Below are 24,016 nucleotides of genomic sequence, written 5' to 3' on the forward strand. Positions count from 1 at the left end.
AAATGCCCAAGTCGCAATACAAACATGGTTGCCTAATTTCGGGTACTTACCTCTTTAGAATGCTTAAGTCATAATACTGGTATTCGCTACTGCGAAAACTGACCAAGTCGACTTGGTCACTTTTTTCGGTATAGAGTTGATATTGAATTAGTCTGATCAATTTAGCTTAAGTAGACGTTACGTACAAGTATACTTAATTTTGTGTCATAATCATTGTTCTAACGCAAAGAAATTTCAAAAACAAGGTTAGAACAAATACAGATACTAATTTTATAAGTGCAACTTTTGATCTACAATCTTTTGGTTTTAAATCTTCCAATGTCGGACGTTTCTCAAATGTATTGTACAAGGAAGTTATCTACCTACAATTTAACTACTCATGAAACTGCGAAACACAATAATGCTTATTGCTTTTCTTGGACAGAATTAAGTGGTCAAAGGGGAAGGTGAAATTGAAACTACTTTACTCTGCTGGATTAAAAGTATTAAAGCTACTATAAAAGAAATTGAATCGTTTATTTCAGAAAGTGATCAAGTGACAAATCTTGACAAAATGAGTGCAAAAAATTAATTTTTTTTCTTAAACAAATTAACAAAATACCTTTTAAAAAAATACAACATTTTTGACAAATACTCCAGGTTGTTAGGTAGAATTTTTATTTTATATAAAGTGATTGTTTGTTGAATGTAAACAGTGTGTAAACTTGATTTTCTCAAAAGTAGATACTTGTGACTTCACCCCTTTCTGAAATAAACGATTCAATTAGTGTTTTTCTGATAGCTGAAGTGCACAGAATCGAAATCAATTTATTTTGGCTCTTTTTTTGTATATTTTGCAGCACATGCTGTTTGATGTTATCTAACATAACTTTTTGGAGAAAGGGCGCATATACACGGAGGTATATACTCCAGATTGGATGCATTCTGCAATCAAAAAAGCAAAAAAAAATGTATGCATCTTTACACACAATGACCTTTGAAACGTTTTCCAACTTGGACGTTCCAAATGCAATAAAAATAAAAGTTGTAGTCCCTATAACGTTCACGAATTAAGATTTTCTGATTTTTTCTCTTCTTTGTATGCCCTGTCCGTTGCGAACCTTGGAACTTCCATTAACATGGAAATTCTGATCTTGCTTATGGCCCTTCTTAATAGTTCGATCGATGTGGCCCGAAACACCCGTGTTGAGCTGGCCCCCCCCACTTGCAAAAATTAAAAAACAAATAGCCCTGATTTATGAGCTATTTATGAGCTCTCATATTCCGCAAACTAAAAATTTTGAGCTCGTTCCACTGAGCAGGAATTTAATACTTGGAGGTGGGGGGGGGGCTGAGTCAGCCCCCCCCTCCACTACTTAAAAATAGGAATATTGAATCGGTTTTTGCGGCAGAATTACGAGCTATTTATGAGCTCTTGAAATTATATAGTTTCGATTTTTGAGCTCATCCCCTTCACCCCCAAACAACCCTTTAATTGATTTAACTTAAGAGAAAGATGCTGAGAAAACTTAAAATATATCGTATTGCGGATATAATTCCTATAGCTTATATACTCTAAGAATAAACTATTAAATCAAGGGCATTTCGATTATTGAGCTACAACCCCTTCGCAAGAAAACCACCCTATCTTCCCGGCTTAAGAGAAAGTTGTACTTAAAATGCGTTAAACTAATTATTTGGCGACTACATATCATTTAATAATTTATAAGCTTCCAAATTACGCGCATTTAGATCAGTAAATTGCAATTTATTTTGTATAGTGCAGTCACTGAAGGTAAAAATCAACGATTACCTTCAATTTCAGTGAACCTTCATCGATTTTCACGAAAATTGGTCAGTGGTTAGAGGATACGTCAAGAAACAAAGGTGACATGGTACCACCTTGCGCCTTTACCCTGAGGGTGGATACCGCCCCTTCTCGGGGGTGAAAATTATTTTATAAAAAATAACTGCACAAATCAATAAAAGAACAAATTAAAAGCAAAATTTATTATACAAAGTTAATAAAATAAGTCAATACTTTTTAAGTTATTAAAGATCAAAGATTTTAATTATTTGTGAAAAAATGCATGTTTTGAAGAGGTTTTTTGTAAATCACTGAAAAACTGTAAGTTTTTACAAAAAAGTTAATAGTAGTTTAATTCGTATAGCTTATATTCTAAGAATAAACTCTAAAATCACGCGCCTTTCGATTATTGAACTACAACCCCTTCGCAAGAAAACCATCCCTTATTCCCGGCTTAAGAGAGGGTTGTACTTAAAATAATTTAATTTATTATTTGTCGACTATATATTGTTTAATAATTTATGAGCTCGCAAAATATACGCATCTCAATTATTGAATTGCCATTTTCTTTCTATAGTGCAGTCACTGAAGGTAAAAATCAACTATGACCTTCGATTTCGGTAAATCTCCATTCATTTTCACGAAAATTGGTGAGCGGATTTTGATACTATCAACTTTTTCTGGATCTTATTTTTGATGGGTATTTCTAAGTACTTTGACAAGTATTTAGTACCTAAGTGTTATAAAATGCATCTTTTTCCCGTTATTTAAGCTTGAAACCTTAGATTTGAACAGTCGCTGAAAAAAATATACATTTAATTACCAATAACTACTTTAAATTAACATTAAAGGTTTTTCAAGTAAGCAATTTATTATATTTTTTATTAGCTTCAATTTTAGTGATGAAAACTTTTTTGTAAAAACTTACAGTTTTTGAGTCATTTATGAAAAATCGCTCTAAAGCATGCATTTTCTTTCCAAAAATTAAAATATTTGATCTTTAATAACTCAAAAAGTATTGATTTATTTTAATCACATTATATAACAAATTTTGCTTACAATTTGTCCCTCTCTCGATTTGTGGGGTTATTTTTAATAAAGTAATTTTCACTCCCGAGAAGGGGTGACATATACCCCAGGCTAAAACCCCAAGTTGTTATTGTCAATTCGTGAAAATAAATGGAGATTTACCGAAATCGAAGGTAATAGTTGATTTTTACCTTCAGTGACTGCACTATAGAAAGAAAATGGCAATTCAATAATTGAGATGCGTATATTTTGCAAGCTAATAAATTATTAAACGATATGTAGTCGCCAAATAATCAATTTAAATTATTTTAAGAACAACTCTCTCTTAAGCCGGGAAAATGGGGTCGTTTTCTTGCGAAGGGGTTGTAGCTATGTAATCGAAAGGTGCGTGATTTAAGAGTTTATTCTTAGAATATAAGCTATGCGAATTAAACTACTATTAACTTTTTTGTAAAAACTTACAGTTTTTCAGTGATTTACAAAAAACCTCTTCAAAACATGCATTTTTTTCACAAATAATTAAAATTTTTGATCTTTAATAACTTAAAAAGTATTGACTTATTTTATTAACTTTATATAATAAATTTTGCTTTTAATTTGTTCATTTATTGATTTGTGCAGTTATTTTTTAAAAAATAATTTTCACCCCCGAGAAGGGGCGGTATCCACCCTCAGGGTAAAGGCGCAAGGTGGTACCATGTCACCTTTGTTTCTTGACGTATCCTCTAACCACTGACCAATTTTCGTGAAAATCGATGAAGGTTCACCGAACTTGAAGGTAATCGTTGATTTTTACCTTCAGTGACTGCACTATACAAAATAAATTGCAATTTACTTATCTAAATGCGCGTAATTTGGAAGCTTATAAATTATTAAATGATATGTAGTCGCCAAATAATTAGTTTAACGCATTTTAAGTACAACTTTCTCTTAAGCCGGGAAGATAGGGTGGTTTTCTTGCGAAGGGGTTGTAGCTCAATAATCGAAATGCCCTTGATTTAATAGTTTATTCTTAGAGTATATAAGCTATAGGAATTATATCCGCAATACGATATATTTTAAGTTTTCTCAGCATTTTTCTTTTAAGTTAAATCAATTAAAGGGTTGTTTGGGGGTGAAGGGGATGAGCTCAAAAATTGAAACTATATAATTTCAAGAGCTCATAAATAGCTCGTAATTCTGCCGCAAAAACCGATTCAATATTCCTATTTTTAAGTAGTGGGGGGGGCTGACTCAGCAGCCACAGTAGGGTATTAAATTCCTGCTCAGTGGAACGAGCTCAAAATTTTTAGTTTGCGGAATATGAGAGCTCATAAATAGCTCATAAATCAAGGCTATTTGTTTTTTAATTTTTGCAAGTGGGGGGGGGGCAGCTCAACACGGGTGCCCGAAACACCTCCGCAGATTTTGGAGCCACGGGTATCTTCTCCTGCCTGGCCGTCGCTTACTGTCTATTTTCCCAAAGTTCGAATGCTTCTACTTTTTCATGCGCGTCTCTGTCAGAGCCCAGACCTCCGCACCACAGATTCTGATTTCATTTACTTCAAATCTCTAGCAAGTAACTTGGTTAAAAATAAAAGCAAAGATAAAAGAGGCAATAATGTTGAATGTCTTAAACTGAAATACATGAAGTATGAAATGCCCAAGGATATATTTTGTTTAAATATAGATCTTCAGAGACCAAGTTTAATGTTTTTCGGGTATTTTTTTATCGGTAGCTACGTTCGTTTTGCTAAAGTTTGTCATGTCCAAGTCATATTAATTAATTTTATCTTACATCGGAAGTGAACAAGTCATATTTATTGCATTTTTGTTAGTTTATGATAAGAGCTATTTTATTATTAACTACATTATTTGCTTCTAGATGACTAAGCCTAGGAACAAAAAACCTTCAAAACTGTGTAGTTATCATGTTCGATTTTATAGTTCCTTCTAAAACTTTACACTTCATTTTCTCGAAACTACCCAAACATGACTTGGTCACTTTTGGCAGTATGCTGACGATATGTCGGTTTCGCCATATAGTGTCATTAAGGCATCCTGTCAGCCTATTTGCTTTTTGTGCTTGATTTCTCACTTCTTCGTCCAGGTATTCGTAGCTGGACAGTGAAATTCCAAGACACCTATTTTATTTCCATTACATGTTCAATAGTGATTGGTTATTTACTGATTACTATTGTTTCAGTTTTCTGAGATGAAATTGAAATATTGAATTCTTCTGCTCTTATTTTAAAACTGTGGACTATCATCTTGACACAGACTATCTTCATCTTGGGCTATCAGTATTGCGTCGTCTGCGTAACTGCGTAACATCCTTTGTTGACACTTGATTTCATCCATGATTAAATTGAAGAGCATAGGGATCAATGAGTCCCCCTGTCTTATTACGCTGCCTATGTCTATAGGTGCTGTAAGTTACCCATCATGATTTTATTCATGATTAAATTGAAGAACATAGGGCTCAATGAGTACCCCTGTCTTATTACGCTGCCTATGTCTGTAGGCTCTGTAAGTTGCCCATCTATTTCATTTTGTTGCCTTGGTAGATGTTTTCAATAGTTTTTATATCTAGGGGAACTTTTCTATTTTACAGAAGATGCATTATATCTTTGAGTCTTACTCTGTCAAATACTTTCTTCAACCAGACGTAGAATAGTCTATTATACCTACTCTAGTGATTTTTCAATAATTTGCTTTTTGGCGAATATTGCATCAATACACGATCTTTCAGTACTAAAACCCTGTTGTTCATCTGCTAAACTTATACTCCGATTCATTAGTTCTTTTAAAATTTTAGTTGTAACTTTTAGGGTAGTATTTAACAAGTTGACACCTCTGTATTTTCTGGCTGTTTTTATCTGATTTTTTGAATAGTACAATTAGTTCGCTCGTTCTCCATTCTTAAGGTATTTTATCGTGTTTTATAATTTTGTTAATTGTTCTGTCATTGCCACTCCACAATACTTCAGTAATTGCTTTAATACTCCATCTTTACCTGCAGCTTTTCTGTTTTCAGATTTTCAAGTGTTTTTCTAACTTCCTGTGTACTTCTTTATTTGTGGTAATATCTGGTGTTTCCGGTTCTAGTGTCATTTGCTCTTCCTCTGCATAGAGCTTTTTTTAGATATTCAATCAATGTACCTTTTCTACGTGCTGATGTGGAAGGAAGCGAGTGGTGTGTGTATGATAGAACGGTTTTACTGAAACTGAAAGGAAAATTCTCAAAACTGCCATGATCTACAGAACTTAATGTTGTGGAGTTAAAAAGAAAAAGGAAGAACGAATGCATGTGTCGGAAATCAGAATGATTAGATGGATGAGTGGTGTAACAAAAATGGATAAAATTAAGGAGTATACTAGGGGAATTTTAGAGGTGGCACCAATTGATGCTAAAATAAGAAAGCATAGGTTAAGATGGTTCCGGCGTGTTCAACGTTCCTGGGACGACTAGGAGAGCAAGATCAAAGAAGACCTGGGTCGGGGAGAGGCTTAGAAAATAAGAAAATACATGTTGGTTTGGTAAAGAGGATTGATATGGGTATGACTTAAGATACAAACTTATGGAGAAATGTAATTAGGAATGTCGACCCCATATAGGGATAAAGACAAAGAGAATGCTGATGGAAAGAAATCTAATTACATTTCTGCTGGGGTCGGCATTCCTAATTACATTTCTCCATAAGTTTTTATCTTAAGTCATACCCATATCAATCCTATTTACGAACCTGTATTTTCTAAGCCTCCCCCCTCCCAGGTCTTCTTTGGCCTTACTCTCCTACTCCTCCCAGGAACGTTGAACATGCCGTTTGAACATGAAGGTTGAATAAGTTAATCTATTTTATTATTGTATTCTATTAGTATATGCCATACGTAAAACAAAAAAGTCTTGCTGTTTTTTGTCTACTTTCTTAATTTGGAATATGCTCAATTCGATAGACCCAGGTTTTTATTAGTCCATTTCTACTACGTCAATATTGTACATCCTACTTATAGATTATCATTTTTTTCTTCACTTCTTGTGTTTGTATAACTTGCGTTCTTGTCGTATTATATTTGAAGTTTTCGCTAATTTTTATATCTCTATCAGAAAGTTATACAGAGTATCTTGTTGTCCGTTCGTCTTATTTATTTAGGAAACCTTAAACAATTTAACAAGAAAAGTCAGCAAAAATAAACTACTTAATTAGATCTAGTGGTACTTACTAGATATATAGTACATAGTATACTAAATTTTTGTTTATTTTACACTTAAAATATTACAGAATATTGGACAATAAAGCTTATAGTAAACAAATCAATCTCACAGTCAATAACCCACTTTTGTACTTATTCTAATTGGTAACACATGTTTAATAGTTTTTAACAGTATCACATCACTTTATACAATAAAGTACTCATATAACGAATAAACTACAAGCTAAAACAAAACCTAAAATAGTTGAAACTGTCGTAGAAGCTGATGATTTATCTTTGGTATTTTCTTCTGTTGTGACTGTTTGGTTCGTCTGTGTTGATTCTGCTTGAGGTTCAGGTTCCGCCTTAGGCTCAGGTTCGGCTTTAGGCTCAGGTTCTGCTTTAGGCTCAGGTTCTGCTTTAGGCTCAGGTTCTGCTTTAGGCTCAGGTTCCGCCTTAGGTTTGGGTTCAGCTTTAGGCTCTGGTTGTGCGGTGGGTTCAGGTTCGGCTTGAGGCTCTGGTGCTGGTTTAGGTACTATCGTTGCGATGGGTTCAGCTGTAGGTTCTGGACTTACGGCGGGTTCACTTTTATGCTCTAGAATTTCATCTGGATTAGGTGTTGATGTACCAGTTCTTCCTGTTTCTTCGTTGTGCTTTGGTTGAACGTCGTAATCGTAGGCTTGGCTGTAAATATAACTTTCTCCTCCTGTATGCGATGATATAAGACGATAGTTCCAGTGGTTGATATCAATTCTGTCGTAGATGAACTTGTTGAGTTGATTTACCAAAATGGTAAGATTGCCGCTGTTGTCGAAGGTGAATGAGTTGGGCCATTGTAAGTATTTTTCGTCTCTTGCTATAATGCGTTGTTTTGACATGAATGGAGTTTGTATGTCCCATTTTGCTATGCTACTGGTTCCCAGCAAAGTATAATAGAGGATTCCTTTATTATCCATTAACATACCTAAAAAACAATTAATCAAATTAAATATAAACTTTATTTACAGAGTAAATAGTAAATATATAAATCAAGTCTAAATATATAGGTACTAGAACAACACAATAAATCTAAAAGTAGAAGATGAAGGCCCAATTGAAGCTGGTAATGGGATAAGAAAAGGAGATTCTCTATTGTTTAACCTGAGCCCTCTATTGTTTTTACTTGATCATGGATGAAATAATAAAAAAAAGTAAGAACTAAAAAGGGCAACAAATGGGAGAAAAACAACTTAAAATAATCTGCTATGGAAACGATGCAATACTTACTAATCTCTCAAAGGGAATATAATTTCCAACGTATACTGCGCCAAATTAAGAAAACCGCCAAAAAATTTAACATTTTAATTTCTCCAAAAAAGACAAAATGCATTGTTATAACAGCAAATCCAATAAGATGTAAATTAGAGTTAGAGGGTCAGATAACAGAACAGGCGATGGAGTTTAAATATCTAGGTATCACACTATCTAGCTACAGAAAGATTGAAACAAAGGTGGAAGATCAAGTGAATAGAGCAAACAAATGTGCAGGTTGCCTGAATGAAACAACATAGAGAAATAAAAACTATGGAACAGAGCTAGAAATACAGATATATGACAGAGATGCAAGTTGAATAACATTTATAACATTAGTAAGAAACATAAAAGTAGAATGGAATACCACATAAACCGAATGACAACAAATAGAGTAGTCAAGACAGAGAGAGACGGTTCCCCAATAGGAAGACGATCAGTGGAAACACCATGAAAACGATGGAACGGCAACTTACTGGTGGGACATTGAAAAAACAGATAGTCATATCTACACAAGTCAAGAAGCCATCAACTTCTTTAAGAGTAATTTGTATATGGTATGTGACAGGCGCAGATCCAAGAGGGAGGCAATCGCCCCCTCCTTGAGACCTCGCCTGGTGTCTTCTTCTTCTTCTACGGCACAACAGCCCAAATTGAGCCTTGGCCTTCTTTATTTTTTGCCTCCAACCTTGCTTGTCTGTGGCTGCTCTTCTCCATACACTGACTCCTAAAAGTGCTTGTGCGTTCCCTGTTTACTGTGTCTTCCAAGCGCTTTCCTGGCTTTCCAACCGGTCTCTTTCCCTGCATTCAGTGCTTTTTTGGTAGCCTATCCTCTCCCATACTTATCACATGTCCGGCCCATTGCAATCTTTGTATTCTAATGAAGTCTGACAAGGGTGCTTCCTTATAAAGTTGATAAAGTTCGTTGTTGTATCGACTTCTGAAGATTCCGTTTTCCCTCACAGGTCCTAGTATTCTCCTCAGTACTTTCCTTTCGAATGTGTCGTGTTTGCTTTTTAGTGTTTCTTTCAGGACCTAGGCTTCACTGTCATAGCATGTTATTGGTCTAATTAAAGTTTTATAGATTCTCATCTTTGTATTTCGGTGGACATTTTTAGACCGAAAGATATGGGAGAGCGCAAAATGAGCTCTGTTTGCCTGCGTTATTCTCTTCCGTATTTCACCATCTTCTGATCCATCGGCATATATTTCAACTCCCAGGTATGTAAACTTTCCAACCGTTTCAATGTCATCTTCATGTATAATGTTTTGTGGGACTATATTTCTTTTCGTCTGAGACATTATTTTTAAAAAAATACCAAGTTTTTTGTAAAAGGTATATATTAAAATACCCCAAATAAGGGTCACAATACAAAACGTTTTCGGATTAAGGAATCCATCATCAGTGTTTAAAAGCCCTAAAATTAAGTATAACCTAATTAATTTAGAGAAAAGTTAAAAATTGACAGAGGTTTTAAAAACAATAGGCCATACTTACAAAAATTGCATGCCTGAGCCACCAAAATGTATTGGGTAAAAACCCTTTAAATGTAAATGATATGGTTATTTTACATATTTATATAAAGATCATCTGATGTTAAAGAGATGTCTGGATGTTACCCAGGGCAACACAGGACTCTTCCAACGTGGTTGGAATTATTTTGGAGAAAACCTCACATATTGGATTTCAATTCACATTATTTTGGTTTTTTCTGTGTTAATTTCCAGACCTAGCATTTTTGTTTGTGTTTTTAACTCTGCATGCATATGTTTCCTGTGCTCCTGTTGATGTTCTATTCATAATATTAATATCATCGGCATAAGCGGCCAGTTGAACCGTTCGGTTTGTCAGTAGGTTTCCTCGTCCAGTTTGCATTTGCCTAACCGCATACTCCAGTGCCAGGTTAAACAATGTTGGGGCCAGTCCATATCCCTGCTTTAGTCCCTGCGAAATTTTGAAAAAGTCTATCCGGTGGTTTTGTATTCGTACACATGCTTGAGTTTCATCCATTGTGGCTTTAATGAATCTTATTAGCTTGTGTGGTATTGCCAATTCAGCCAACGTATAGTATAGTTTGTTCCTTTTGACTGAGTCGTATGCCTGTTTGAAGTCTACAAACACGTTGCGAACATCAATATCGTGTTCCCATAATTTGCTCAAGATCTGTGTGACTGTAAATATTTGATCCAGTGTCGATGTTCCCCGTCGGAAGCCCCTCTGATAATCTCCAATAATATTTTCTGCTAGTGGTTGGAGCCGCTGGTTTATAATATACGTGAGGACTTTATATGCTGTACATAGTAGAGAGATTCCATGGTAGTTTTTGCACTGGAGTTTGTCTCCTTTTTTATAGATCGGGCATACTATACTTTTCTTCCAGTCGTTGGGTATTTTCTCTTCTTGCCATATGTCTTTGATGAGCGCGTGGATGTGACTTGCTAGGTGGTCGCCACCTACCTTATACAGTTCTGCTGGTATTTCGTTAACTCCCGGAGCTTTATTGTTTTTCTGGGCCTTAATAGCTTCGAGAACTTCTTCTATAGTTGGAGCTTCTACTCCATTATCTACTTCATTCTCTTCTACGTAGTTCATGCCCATTTCATCTTCCATGTCTACTTGTGTTCTAAGTAGGGTCTGAAAATAATGCTTCCAGGTTTCTGTGACTTTCTGTTGGTCACTGATTATTTGCCCACTTTCATCTTTACATAGACTTGTTTGAGGTTTATACCCACTTCTTATCTTTTTTAGGTATTCGTAAGCCCCTCTAATTTCGTTGTTTTTGAAATTTTCTTCCATTTTTTCTATTTGTCAATTTTCATAGGCTCTCTTTTTCTTTCTACATATCTTGTCTGCTTTCCGTCTTGCGACTTCAAATAATGTTCATCTTTACCGTGTTCTTCTTGTTATGTAGGTAAATTTTGTGTGCTTCATTTTTTTCCTCTATTGCTTGTCTTCACTCGTCATCAAACCGTGCTCCTCTTCTATCATTTTTCTTATTTCCCAGGGTGGACGCTGCTGCTGTCAGTACTGCTGTTTTGATATTACTCCATTTGCCCTCTATGGAGTGCAGTTCTAGCGTCCTTAACACATTTGCGACTTCTTGTTCGAACTTCTCTTTACATTCATGGATCTTCAGATTTTCCAGGTCCAGTTTGTTTCTTCTTTGTTGTCTTTCGTTTCTTTCCCTGTTAACTCTGCATCTAAATTTGGTTTGTAGTAAAATATGGTCTGATCCACAGCATGCTCGTCGTCGTGTTCTCACATCGGAGATACTACTGGCTGCCCTTTTGTGTATCCGCCTGGTGTCTACTGACACTGTTTTTAAGAAAGAGATTGAACATAAATAGTGAATTTTGTGTCCTGTTGATAACTGAATATCTAAAATATAAATGTGGTAGAATTTCTTGGAATCGAAAATTATTAAAAGTCTTTGGAACATAATAAATGAAAAAGTCCCACAATAAATCTGTTTATTACCATCTATTCAATTCAATGCCAGAGACCAGATAAAAATAGCAATTGCCGGTGCTATGTTATGGTAATTTGATCATTTAATAAAACCCCCCGAATAAGAGCCGCTTTTAGAAGGATGTCCAAAGTATTATGTAACAGAGACCTAAAATTGGCATTAAGGATTCGACTACTTCGCTGCTACGTGTTCTCGGTCTTACTGTATGGTTTCGAGTCTTGGACTGTGAAAAAAATCGATCTAAATCGCCTAGAGGCTCTCGAAATGTGGTGCAATAGAAGAATTTTAAGAGTTTATTGGATGGAGAAGATTCGAAACTCCACAATACTAGAATGTCTCAGCAAGACTACTGCGATTATAAAAAGCATCAAAAAGAGATAGCTGGATTATTTCTGACATTTAATGAGAGGTCCCAAATATAGGTTGCTACAAAATATTATTTAAGTGAAAACAGCAGGCAAACGCAGTCTAGCACGAAGAAGAACTTCATGGTTGATTTAGGGTGGCAGTGAATAAAATTAAGATACCTATGATGGTAACCAACGTTCTGAAAGGACATGGTACATGAAGAATAAGAAAATAACAGCCCATCCCGAAAAAGGATCCTGCGTACGCCAGTCACGAGAAAATTTTTATTTCATTGCTCCCACCTTGGTTGTCCCAGCAACCGCAAGGTTGCTGGATCCACCGTTATTACGTGAGGTAAAGCTGGGTTGGATTTTGATGTAGTTTTATGACATAGTCGTAGGTTTGGCCGAAATATTACTTTTTACTTTTTTATACGATGTCACAAGTTGATAATTCAAATTAATTGTTTATACTTTGTTTTGAAAATTATTTATACCACACTTTAGCTTATCTTACGACATAGCTGATAATCCTCAACGTATTGTGATAAACTAGTGACGAATAATTTCAAAATTATTTGAAATTTTCTTGTCTCAAATGTTGCAATTTTTTTAATAAACCGTGTATATGTACCAATAATAATGTAGTAAGTACGTACATAATATATTCAGCTATAAAATATTATCAGTAAGAACCACCTAATTTTCTATGAGGGATTAAAATTTCCAATCAACATAAAATTTCCCATTGTCAATTGGTTCCGTTAAAACTTTAAAGTTTCTCCAAGGTTTAAAAAAACTACAAAACTTTTTTGTAGCATGTCTAATTTAAGTATTATGTTTATAATATGGGATTGCATCACAATTATTGATGTAGGATGAAAATTACATTTTTTATTTACTAATGTCTGACGTTGTCATTTCCACTCAGGAAATCGTCCTCACACAAAAGATTTTTCTAAAAATTCTGTGAAGATTGCATCTAGATTTATTGGGTTATGTATGCATGTAATTACTGAAATATTATGAAGCAGCAATGACAGAACAATTAACAACCTTAACTGACAAAATCATAAAACATAATAGACCAGGAAGGATCTGTTTTTAGGTGGATGTGAGAGGTGGCATTCGGATTTTTGCGGTTAAAGTTAGGTGATAACTTCGTTAATAATAATTGACTTATCCTCCAATTTCGTTTTTTTTTCTACTTTCTTTGCTTATAACTTTAAAACGATTCATTTTGGAACAAAGTCTTATAGGAATAAAACAAATAAAACAAAGATAATTAAATTTTCTATCAGATACAATTGGTTAAAAATGTCTTAATTTAACACCCTTGCTGCAAAATAGCAATAAATATAAAACAAGGGGGCAAAACAAGCCTGTCCTTATTCAATGTTTTTCCATCACTTAGGTTACACTTAGAACCTTCCTAATTCGCTTAGAAAATTTCTGTAATGTGATAAAACCGTCCACCAAATTTCATTAAAATTGACTTTCTAGATTTTTCATAATAATTTTGCAATCTAAACTTTTTTTAAAAAATTAAAATTTTTTAAAATCTTTCACAACAAAAACTAGAACATACAAAGATTTGTCAATTTTTTTACATATAAAGAAGCACTCCACCTACCTAATGCACTTCACAGAATTGAAATCGGATTATTTAAGCAGCCTCAGCAATGTTTTAAAGTTATAAACAGTTTTTTGGCTTATAAACAAATTAGTGCTGTGTCCAGGAGGGGGTGCTACGGGCTCCTATATTTAGATGGACCCAAGTGTTTTATGTATTTTGACCCGTAGAACACGAATTTTTTGGGTAACAGTTGATCCGTATGTCGATAAGATTGTTATAAACAAAGAACTTGAGGAATTACATAACATCGATTATTCGCAAAATAAAACATTTTTTTGTATTTTTTGGGTAATTCTAAGCAAAAATTGTTCTTACAAGTTTTTTCGTAGGATGCATAGTTTTCGAGATAAACGCGGTGGAACATTCAAAAAATCGAAAAATGCAATTTTTGAACGAGAATAATTGCCCAGTCGGGATACCATTTGACCTTGCATTAGGAGCTGCCCCAAATTTTATGTTTCTAATCTTTAGGGGGTCAATACTAGTATAAATTTAAAATCTCGACTGAATTTGACCGTTGCGTTAGCCGCCATCTTGATTTTAAACGAGAACCGTTTTTGCTCAATATCTCCGCCATTTTCAACTTTTCGACAAAAAATGTAAAAACTTAAATTGTTGAAAATACGATTTTATATAATTTCGTTTATTATAATTTTTTTCGTGCGGTCCATATTTTCCGAGTTATGGGGGAAAAACAGTAACAGTTAAAGCATAATTATTGATTTATTGAATTATCTCGTTTATTATTACTTCTACAACAAATTTTAACCTATACAAAAATGAAGAGAATTAAATTTTGTACAATTTTGATCTCTTTCAGTTTTTTGATAAAATCAATATTTAAGGTAGTACGTATGCGGTAAAGGCGTGAGCGTAAGACCCGATTGATTTTAAAGCAATTCAATATTCAATAATATAATTCAATAATTATGCTTCCCCTCCGCTTCCACTATTTTCCTCCTTAACTCGGAGAATGTTGATCGCATAAAAAAATTGTGGAAAAGAAACTGTAGGTAATTGCGTTTCCAACAATTTTAGTTCCTAACGTTTTTGTCGAAAAGTTGAAAATGGCGGAGATATTAAGGCTATGGGTACATAATTCGCAAATATTTTACGTGTATCCCTACTTTTTCTGTCTTTACACGGCAAATTACGTGTAGTAAAATTCACACTGGTACGGATATGTAAACATTACTAGAATGTCATTCTACTTGAAAATGTCATCATTAATTTAAAGAGATGGGTTTTGAATGTTCTTGGATAACTGTTATTTTTATAATTGCAAATTATTAATTCAGTTAATAAATGTGATCATTTTTTCACTAACTATGTATTCAGTGATTGTAATAATTTATTTGTACAACAAAAACTAATACCCAATCGAGAAAAGAGGAAAAGTGTTAAAGTGATTTTTTAATAATATATTGTTATGGAACGGTTACAACTTTGAACATCTTTAACAACAAAATACTTGAATCACAGAATATATTATCCTGATGTATTCTCTGCTTGGATCTTCCACAAATAATACACAATAAATAACTTTTTATTAAGTTCACGTCTTAAATCAATAATTTATCAAATACACTATATATCAATAATATTTAATCAATAACTTAAAATATTCCCGATGCAATGTCAAATGTTTAAAATTGTCACTGATTGTCAGTGTCTGACTGACAATATATGCTGACAATATTATATTCGGCTGAGTGCGTTGTAAGACAAAGATAGATTTGGAAAATATTACCACGGCATTGTGTTCATTTTTTTCGAATCCTGAAAAAACCAATAAATATTTTTGAAAAATTTAAACGCAGAATGAAAGACTAAATTATTACCGAGGGCCGAAAGTCCCTTAGAATAAATAAAAAGTTTATGTTGAATGAAATATTTGAAATTAAAAATCACACTAAATTTTCTCTTAGTTTTTCACCCCTGTAACTTATTAAAATAAACATTATAGAAGTTCTCAGGGACTTTCGGCCCTCGCTAATAACGTAATCTTTCATTCTGCGTTTAAATTTTTCAAAAATACGTATTAGTTTTCTCAGGATTCGAAAAAAATGAATCCCCATTTGAATAGCATTGCAGCCGAATATACGTACCGATCCTCTTAAGCAACAACGGTTCTCCTTTAAAATCAATATAACTTTAGGCAAAAAAATGAAAGAAACTAAAATTGTGTAGAATTCAATTCTCTCTATTTTTGTATAGGAACATTTTTGTCGTAAAACTAACGATAAACGAGATAATTCAATAATTATGCTCTATTTATATATAACTGTCATTATTTTCCGCTATAACTCGGAAAATATCGATGGCACGAAAACATTGTACAAATGAAAATGATAAAAAATTACATTTTTAACAATTTTGTTTGTTATACTTTTTGTCGAAAAGTTGAAAATGGCGGAGATATTGAGCAAAAAAATTGCTGAGGCCCCTTAAATAATCCGATTTTAATTATGTAAAGTGTATTAGATAGGTAGAGCATTTCTTTATATGTAAAAAAATTAGCCAACTTCTAAATGGTCTACTTTTTGTTCAGAAAGATTTTAAAAAATTATAACTTTTTTAAAAACATTTAAATTGCAAATTTATTATGCAAAATCTATTAGGTCGATTTTAATGAAATTTGGTAGACCGTTTAAGCAAGTTCTAAAAATTTTCTAAGCGAATTATTAAGGTTCTAAGTGTCATCAAAGTGGTTAAGAAACATTGAATAACAACAGACGTATTTTGCCCCCTTATTTTGTATTTATTGCTATATTGCAGAAAAGGTAATACCTTAAGACATTTTTGACCAGTCGTATATCATAAAAAAATCAATTATCTTTATTTTATTGTTCTACGACTTTGTTCCAAAACGAATCGCTTTAAAGTTATAAGCAAAGAAAGTCGAAAAAAATCGATGTTTTTCGAAATTTTTAAATATTTTAATTTTTTTATTAATGTTTCGGGCATATTTGAGAAGGAGCATAAGTCAATTATTATTACTGAAGGTGTCACCTGACTTTATCTGCAAAAATCCGAATGCCGCCTCTCACATCCAAAAATACATGTTTTTTTACAGATTAGTCCTGGTCTATAACAAAATATCGGAAGAATGCAAAACGAGCGAACTAATTCTACTATTGAAAAAACGAGATAAAAAGCAGCAAGAAAACTACAGAGGTATGATATCAACTTGTTAAATACTACCCTTAAATTTACAACTAAAATTCTACAAAAACTAATGAATCAGAGGGTAAGCTTAACAGATGAACAACAGAGGTTCATCTAGTCCACTAGAAGAGTATAATAGACCAGAAATTCTATGTATGATCGACTTAAGAAAGCATATTTGAAGTCATTTGACCGAGTAAGGCTAATAAAGATGTAATCCATTTTCTGCATAATAGAGAAAAGTTCACCTAGATATCATAAACACTATTGAAAACATCTACCAAAAAACAAAATGGAAGTCAGAATAGATGGACAACTTACAGAACCTACAGACATAGGCAGCGGAATAAGACAGGGAGACTCATTGAGTCATATGCTCTTCAACTTAATCATGGATGAAATCATCAAAAGCGTCAACAAAGGAAGACCATACAGAATGGGAAACAAAGAAGTAAAAATACTCTGTTACGCAAACGACGCAATATTGATAGCCCAATATGAAGATAGTCTGCAAAGATTAGTCCACAGATTTAACATAAGAACAAAAGAATTCAATATGACAATTTCATTTCAGAAAACTAAAACAATAGTAATCAGTAAAGAACCAATCAGATGTAAAATTGACATTGATGGTATCAGTATTGAACAAGTAATGGAAATTAAATACTTTGGAACCACATTGTCAAGCTACAGAGATCTGGACAAAGAAGTGAGAAATCAAGTATAAAAAGCAAATAGAGTGGTAGGATGTCATAACACTATATGATGAAACCGGCATATTAACACTGAGATGAAGTCAAGAATTTATAAAGCTCGTGTAAGACCAATAATGACATTTCCATCAGAAACAAGACCCGATACAAACACAACACAACAAAAATCATATAAGTATGTATCTTGTATCTACGTATAACAACTTACCTATTAACAGGGTTTTTAATAGTTTGCTATGCTGATGTAAACTTGATATTGAAAACTGATTAGAGTTGAGAAGTTGTTAAGGTAAGGTAATTTTGTGAACGTTTAAATAAAACGAAAAGTAATAATATGGAAAAAACACTTAAAGGAAAAAAGTACCTACTCCCTGAAGACTATCGTAATTTTCTGCTAAAGGTAAGTGATGTCTGGATGAAATAAATAATTGGTCTTGTCGGTCTTAAACGTGAAAATGAGAATTTTTGGAAGAGTAGGTTAGCAGCTTACTGTCTCTAAAACTAAGTAGTAGCTGAAACTGCATACTGAGAGTGCATTCTGGCACTGTATGCTGAGATAGCATACAGTATCAGAATATGGTGACCACTCATCAGCGGTAAAAAACTGAAAAAACCGTGGAATTTTGAGAATCAACACCGATTTTAATGAAAATTTGGATTTAAGCTCTGTTGACACTCTTCTTAAAAAAAAAATACCCTCTGCCGAACTGCGCTTTTGCCCTGGGTGTGAAAACAACCCCATCTAGGAGATGGAAACTTTTTAATCAAAATAACTATGGAAATCGATAGAGTGACCAATTCTGAGTAAATTTTGTTCTATAATTTTTTTTTGCAAAATTAACACTTTCCAGATTATTTGCGATTGAAACTACGGATTTTTCATTGAAAATACTCACGTTTTATAACCGTTTTTCATGAATAACGCAAAAAAATTTAATTTTATAGAAAAAATGATTAAGAACAAAATTGTGGCTTAAAAAAATATAGATATTCGAGTCGGAAAGACCTAGGTAAACCCAATAACGATTAAGTTTTTGCTCTTTAAAGAATGGTTATTTTTGAAGAACCTCGAAATGGAGAACCTTCAATCTCAAATAACTCGAAAGTGGTGCATTTTTTGGGAAAACTTACGAGACATCTTTTAAAGTTCATTGAAAAATCTTTCAAATAAGCTATGACAAAAGTTTTTTCATAAGAACTGAGTGACTTATGACGAAAATAAAGTCGCTTTCTGCTTTTTTCTTTTTGAAATGTAAAAATTAAACCCTCGTCGTTACAATCCTAATAGAAATGAATAGCTTCCCACTTGAAATTAACTTTATTTAGGTATAATTGATACGATCTCTGTGACTCGACCGGTTTGAAATGCTTAGTTTAGAAAAAATAGTTGATTAAATCGAAAATGACACTATTATAATTTAAAAAAGTGCATTTTTCTTAAATAAACCTAAAAGTATTCATGATACAAAAACAAAAAAATCAAAATTTTCAGTAAACGAAATCCTACAATTAATATTTGAAACATTTTTTCATATTATGAACACTTTTAGATTTATTAAACAAAAATGCACTTTTTTTTTAAATTTAAAAATGTCATTTTCGATATAACCAACTACTTTTTCTAAACTAAGCATTCCAAACCGGTCAAATTACATGGATCGTATAAATTATACTTAAATATAGTTAATTTCAAGTTGGAAGCTATTTTTTGTATTAGGATTGTAACGACGAGGGTTTAATTTTTTACATTTCAAAAAGAAAAAAGCAGAGTGCGACTTTATTTTCGTCATAAGTCCGTCAGTTCTTATGCAAAAAACTTTTATTAGAGCTTATTTGAAAGGTTTTTTAATGAACTTTAAAATATGTTGTTAAATTTTCCCCAAAAATTGCACCATATTCGAGTTATTTGAGATTAGTCGAGGCATTGAAGCACAAAAAAAGACCTTACTGTCGATTTTTGGCGCAGTAAGACGGATTTTAATGCAGTTTGGTGCGTTGGATTCGTGAGAATGTCAGGAAATTTTGTGAACTAATCTAATGAATAAGAAATCTAAAATTGCATTTGTGCATAAGGAAAATGCATTTCAAAAGTGCATTTTGAAATAGGCAATTATTATAAATTTGCAACTCGCTAAATAGTGGGAAAAATTGACTCAATTTTCTTACTCGGGGGTTTTTAGGGTCGCTGAAAACGAATATGAGGTTGGCGAGAGTGTACAAACTACCTGGTGCCTGCAGCGGGTGTAATAAACGTCTTCCTCTGGAGTATTGTGGTATTTTATCATATAATTGGCTTAAACTCATTACTCGGGGGGTTTTTGGGGTCGCTGAAAATGAATATGAGGTTGGAGAGAGTGTACAAACTATGAGTGCAAACTATGAATATGAGATGTGAAAACTACCTGGTGCCTGCAGCAGGTGTAATAAAAGTCTTCCTCTGGACTATTATGGTAATTTGTTAAATAATTGGCCCAAACTTGTTACTTGGGAGTCTTTGGGGGCACTGAAAATAAATATCGCAACGACTAAATTCTAATTTCATAGGATATTATAAAAAAACATGATTATTTTGTTCAGGATCTCCATTTTTTTTTAAATTTGGCACATTCATGTATTTTCCTTATGGACAAATGGAATTTGAGATTTCTTATTCATTACATTAGTTCACAAAATTTCCTGACATTCTCACGAATCCAACGCACCAAACTGCATTAAAATCCGTCTTACTGCGCCAAAAATCGACATTTCAATCCTTTAATGCCTCGACTAGATTAACGGTTCTCCATTTCGATGTTCATCGAAAATAACCATCCTTTAAAGAGCAATAACTCAGTCGTTATTGGGTTTACATAGGTCTTTCAGACGCGAATCTCTTTGCTTTTTTATTAACTATAATTTTCTTCTTAATGATTTTTTTTCTATCTATCTATCAGCGAGGTTCCTACAGCCTCTGCCGCTTCTCGCATTTCGACCGCCATCGTTTTCTGTCCATCCACTCGTCTTCTTTGATGGCTCTATCTTTCATGATATGCGGTACATTTTCTTCCCAGGCAACTGAAGGTCTTCCCCTTCTTCTTCTTTGGTGTGGTATGTAATTTAAAGCTTTCTTTGGCCATCTATCTTTATTCATTCGTTTCACGTGACCATACCACACTAGTTGTCTACTTTCAATTTTATCTACACTGGAATATACAGTATGTGTCCTCCTTCTAATATCTTCATTCCTGATGTGATCTTTTTTAGATATACCACACGCTCTCCTTAGATAATCTATTTCTACTACTTCTATTCTTTTCCTATCTTTTTTTGTCATCTGCCAAACTTCTGCCCCATAAGTCATAATAGGCTCTACCAAGGTACGATAGATTGTCAATTTCGTTTCTTGCCTTATATCTTTAGACCACAGTAGAGAGCTCAGAATGTTTACCGCTTTTTTGCCCTGCTGCGTTCTCTTTTCGATGTCTCTTTTGGTAGTGCCTTCTTTAGATATTATAGATCCGAGATATTTATATTCATTACATCTTTTCGTGGTTCTAATTTCTAACTCTGGATCTTCTTCATCATCCCCTATTTTAAGATACTCTGTCTTTGACATAAACATATTGAGGCCCCATTTTTCATATTCTTTCTTTAGTTTTCTAAACATGTAGTCCATGTCTTCCTCATCATTCGCTACGACTACCTGATCATCTGCAAAAAACAAAGTTGTTAGACATTTACCACTGCCTATGTCTATTCCAATTCCGGATACTTGTTTCCTCCACTGCTTTAGCGATGATTGAATATATATTTTAAATACAGTCGGAGACAAACAACATCCTTGTTTAAGCCCCTTTGATATAGGGAATGATTCAGATATAAAGTTTCCTTCTTTAACGACACTTCTTGCATTTTTGTATATATTTGCGATAGCATCTACATACTCTCTACTGAGACCTACCTTCGTCAATGTTTGAAACAGTTTTTTCAAAGGTACCGTATCGTATGCCTTCTCCAAATCTACAAACAATAGGTGGGTAGATAGATTCCTTGCCTTCCGTTTTTCTAATACCTGCTGCAGAACGAATATATTATCAGTGCACGATCTTCCTGCACGAAATCCACTTTGTTCTTCCATGTCTTCGTATTCTGATTCTATTCTTTTCTTTATTATTCGACCGTACAACCTCCCTACTGAGCTGGTAACAGTTATTCCTCTATAATTAGAGCATATGGGTTTATCCCCTTTCTTGAATACTGAGCTGATGTATCCAACATTCCAATCATCAGGGATATTTTGTCCTTTTAAGCATTTATTAAATAGTTGAACCAACATCTCATGTAATATGTTTGGTCCGTACTTTACCAACTCAATTGGGATGTCTCCAGGTCCTGCTGCTTTACCGTTTTTAGATCTTTTGAAGGCTTCGCTTAATTCTCCGGTTGTTATCTCAACTATTTGTGTATGTTCGGCTAATTCTTCCATTTCGATCTCTTGGAATTTACATCTATCTTCTGTCAGTAAAATCTCATAATGGTGTTTCCACTGTTTAAGATCTATTAACTTTATGTTAGATTTTTCCTTTCCTTCCCTCTGGAGAAACTTTATTACCTTCCACGCTTGCCCAACTCTTGTTCCACCCATATACCTATCCACTTCTGCGCATTTTCGGTCCCACATCTCGTTTTTACTTTTCACTACTTCTCCTTTTACATCTCGATTTAATGCTGCATATCTCTTGTGATCTTCCTCCTTTCTTGTTGACATCCATTTCTGATAAGCAGTTTTCTTCTTGTTTACTAACGTTTGCATATTCTCCGACCACCATTCTGTATTTTTTATTTCATGTTTGTATTTATACCCCAAAGCTTCACTTGCAGCCTCATGAATGTATTTTTTAATTTGCTGGTATAATTCTTCCGCTGTTATATTTTCTCGTCCCACATTTTGTAATTTTGTGGCCAGTCGTAATTTATATAGAAATTTCGTTGAGTCTTCTTTCAAGCTTTCTAGGTTATATTTATGAGATCTTACTTCTTGTCCCTTTTCTATATTCTGTACCTGAGTATTATTGTTTTTGCGATAGTTAACTATCACGTTGGCCATAAGTAAACGATGATCGGATCCACATTCTGATCCACGGTATACCCTTACGTCAGTGGTTTTCAGCTGGGAAGTTTGACGTTGAATTACATAGTCGATTATCGAGCGCAGATTCCTAGTAGGTTGTATCCATGTAAATTTGTGGATGTCTCTATGTTGAAAAAATCCATTCATAATCTTGAGAGACATTGTTTCACAAAAATCTCTAAGACGCATTCCGTTGTCATTGGTTATTTGTTCCCCATATCTTCCTACGACTTTATTATTTTCTTCTCTACCTACTCTGCCGTTTAAATCTCCTAGTACATAGATTTCACAGTTATCTTTAACTTGAGAGATTATTTCATTCATCTTGTCGTAGAAATCGTCTTTAATTTCTGGATCTGCATCTTCATTTGGGGCATACACTCCGACAATTACGATATTGTGCCCATTCTTTGTCATTTCCAGCATCAGCAGTTGATCATTTACTTCAGTCCACGATTTAATATTATTTTTAAGGTTTTTTCGAATAGCAATAGAGACTCCTCTCTTAGCTCTGTTATCTTTGCTCACTCCACTGAAGATATGTATATACTCTCCTATCTCTTCATTTCCTTTTCCCTTTTTCTTGGTTTCGGTAAGAACACATACATCTATTTTTCTTTCCGCTAATTATTTGAATACTTCTGCTTGTTTGGTTTTAAGTCCTTGCACATTCCATGTAGCCAATATCATTTTCCTTTTCCGTTGCATTAGTCGTCTTTGTTTTGATCCGTCCGCATTCCGAGGCGTTTTGTCGAAATTTGTAGCATTCATTTCTTTTGACAAGGGACGAGTTGCTAGCCCATCGCCTCAACCCTCCTCCTTTATCCTGGCTTGGGACCGGCACCGGCATTTACTGAGCTACTCAATCCACCCAGCACTTACCGGAGGCGGAGTTAATGATTTTTTTTTTTTACAATTTTTTTTTTCAAGTTATTCAATTTTTGATTTTTTTACAAAATTAATTTTTTTAAAGTTATTCATGAAAAACGGTTATAAACCGTGCGTTTTTTCAATGAAAAATGCATAGTTTTAATCGCAAATAACTTGGAAAGTGGAAATATGGCAAAAATATTTTATAGAACAAAATTTACTCAGAATTGGTCACTCTATCGATTTCCGTAGTTATTTTGATTAAAAAATTTTTATCTTTTAGATGGGGTTGTTTTCACCCCCAAGTCAAAAACGCAGTTCGGCATAGGGTAGATTTTGACAAAGGTTATAATTACTACCTAAATCCAAATTTTCAAAGAAATCAACCTTGGTTCTCAAAATCCCACGAGAAAAAGGCTGTTGA

At 33.7% G+C, this 24,016-nt stretch overlaps 1 protein-coding gene across 1 annotated transcript in view; it reads right to left on the reverse strand.

The window, feature by feature from the left end:
- Positions 1–7,036: 7,036 nt before the first annotated feature.
- The window catches only part of LOC114329443 (protein yellow-like), a 114,225-nt gene continuing 97,245 nt past the window's right edge, over positions 7,037–24,016 (reverse strand). The window contains exon 3 of the mRNA XM_050642022.1: positions 7,037–7,952. Coding sequence (XP_050497979.1) covers positions 7,210–7,952 — 743 coding nt within the window. The 3' untranslated portion in view covers positions 7,037–7,209. The remainder of the gene's footprint in view (positions 7,953–24,016) is intronic.

The sequence above is a fragment of the Diabrotica virgifera genome, chromosome 1, assembly GCF_917563875.1.
Source record: "Diabrotica virgifera virgifera chromosome 1, PGI_DIABVI_V3a".
NCBI classification, from domain to species: Eukaryota; Metazoa; Arthropoda; class Insecta; order Coleoptera; family Chrysomelidae; genus Diabrotica; species Diabrotica virgifera.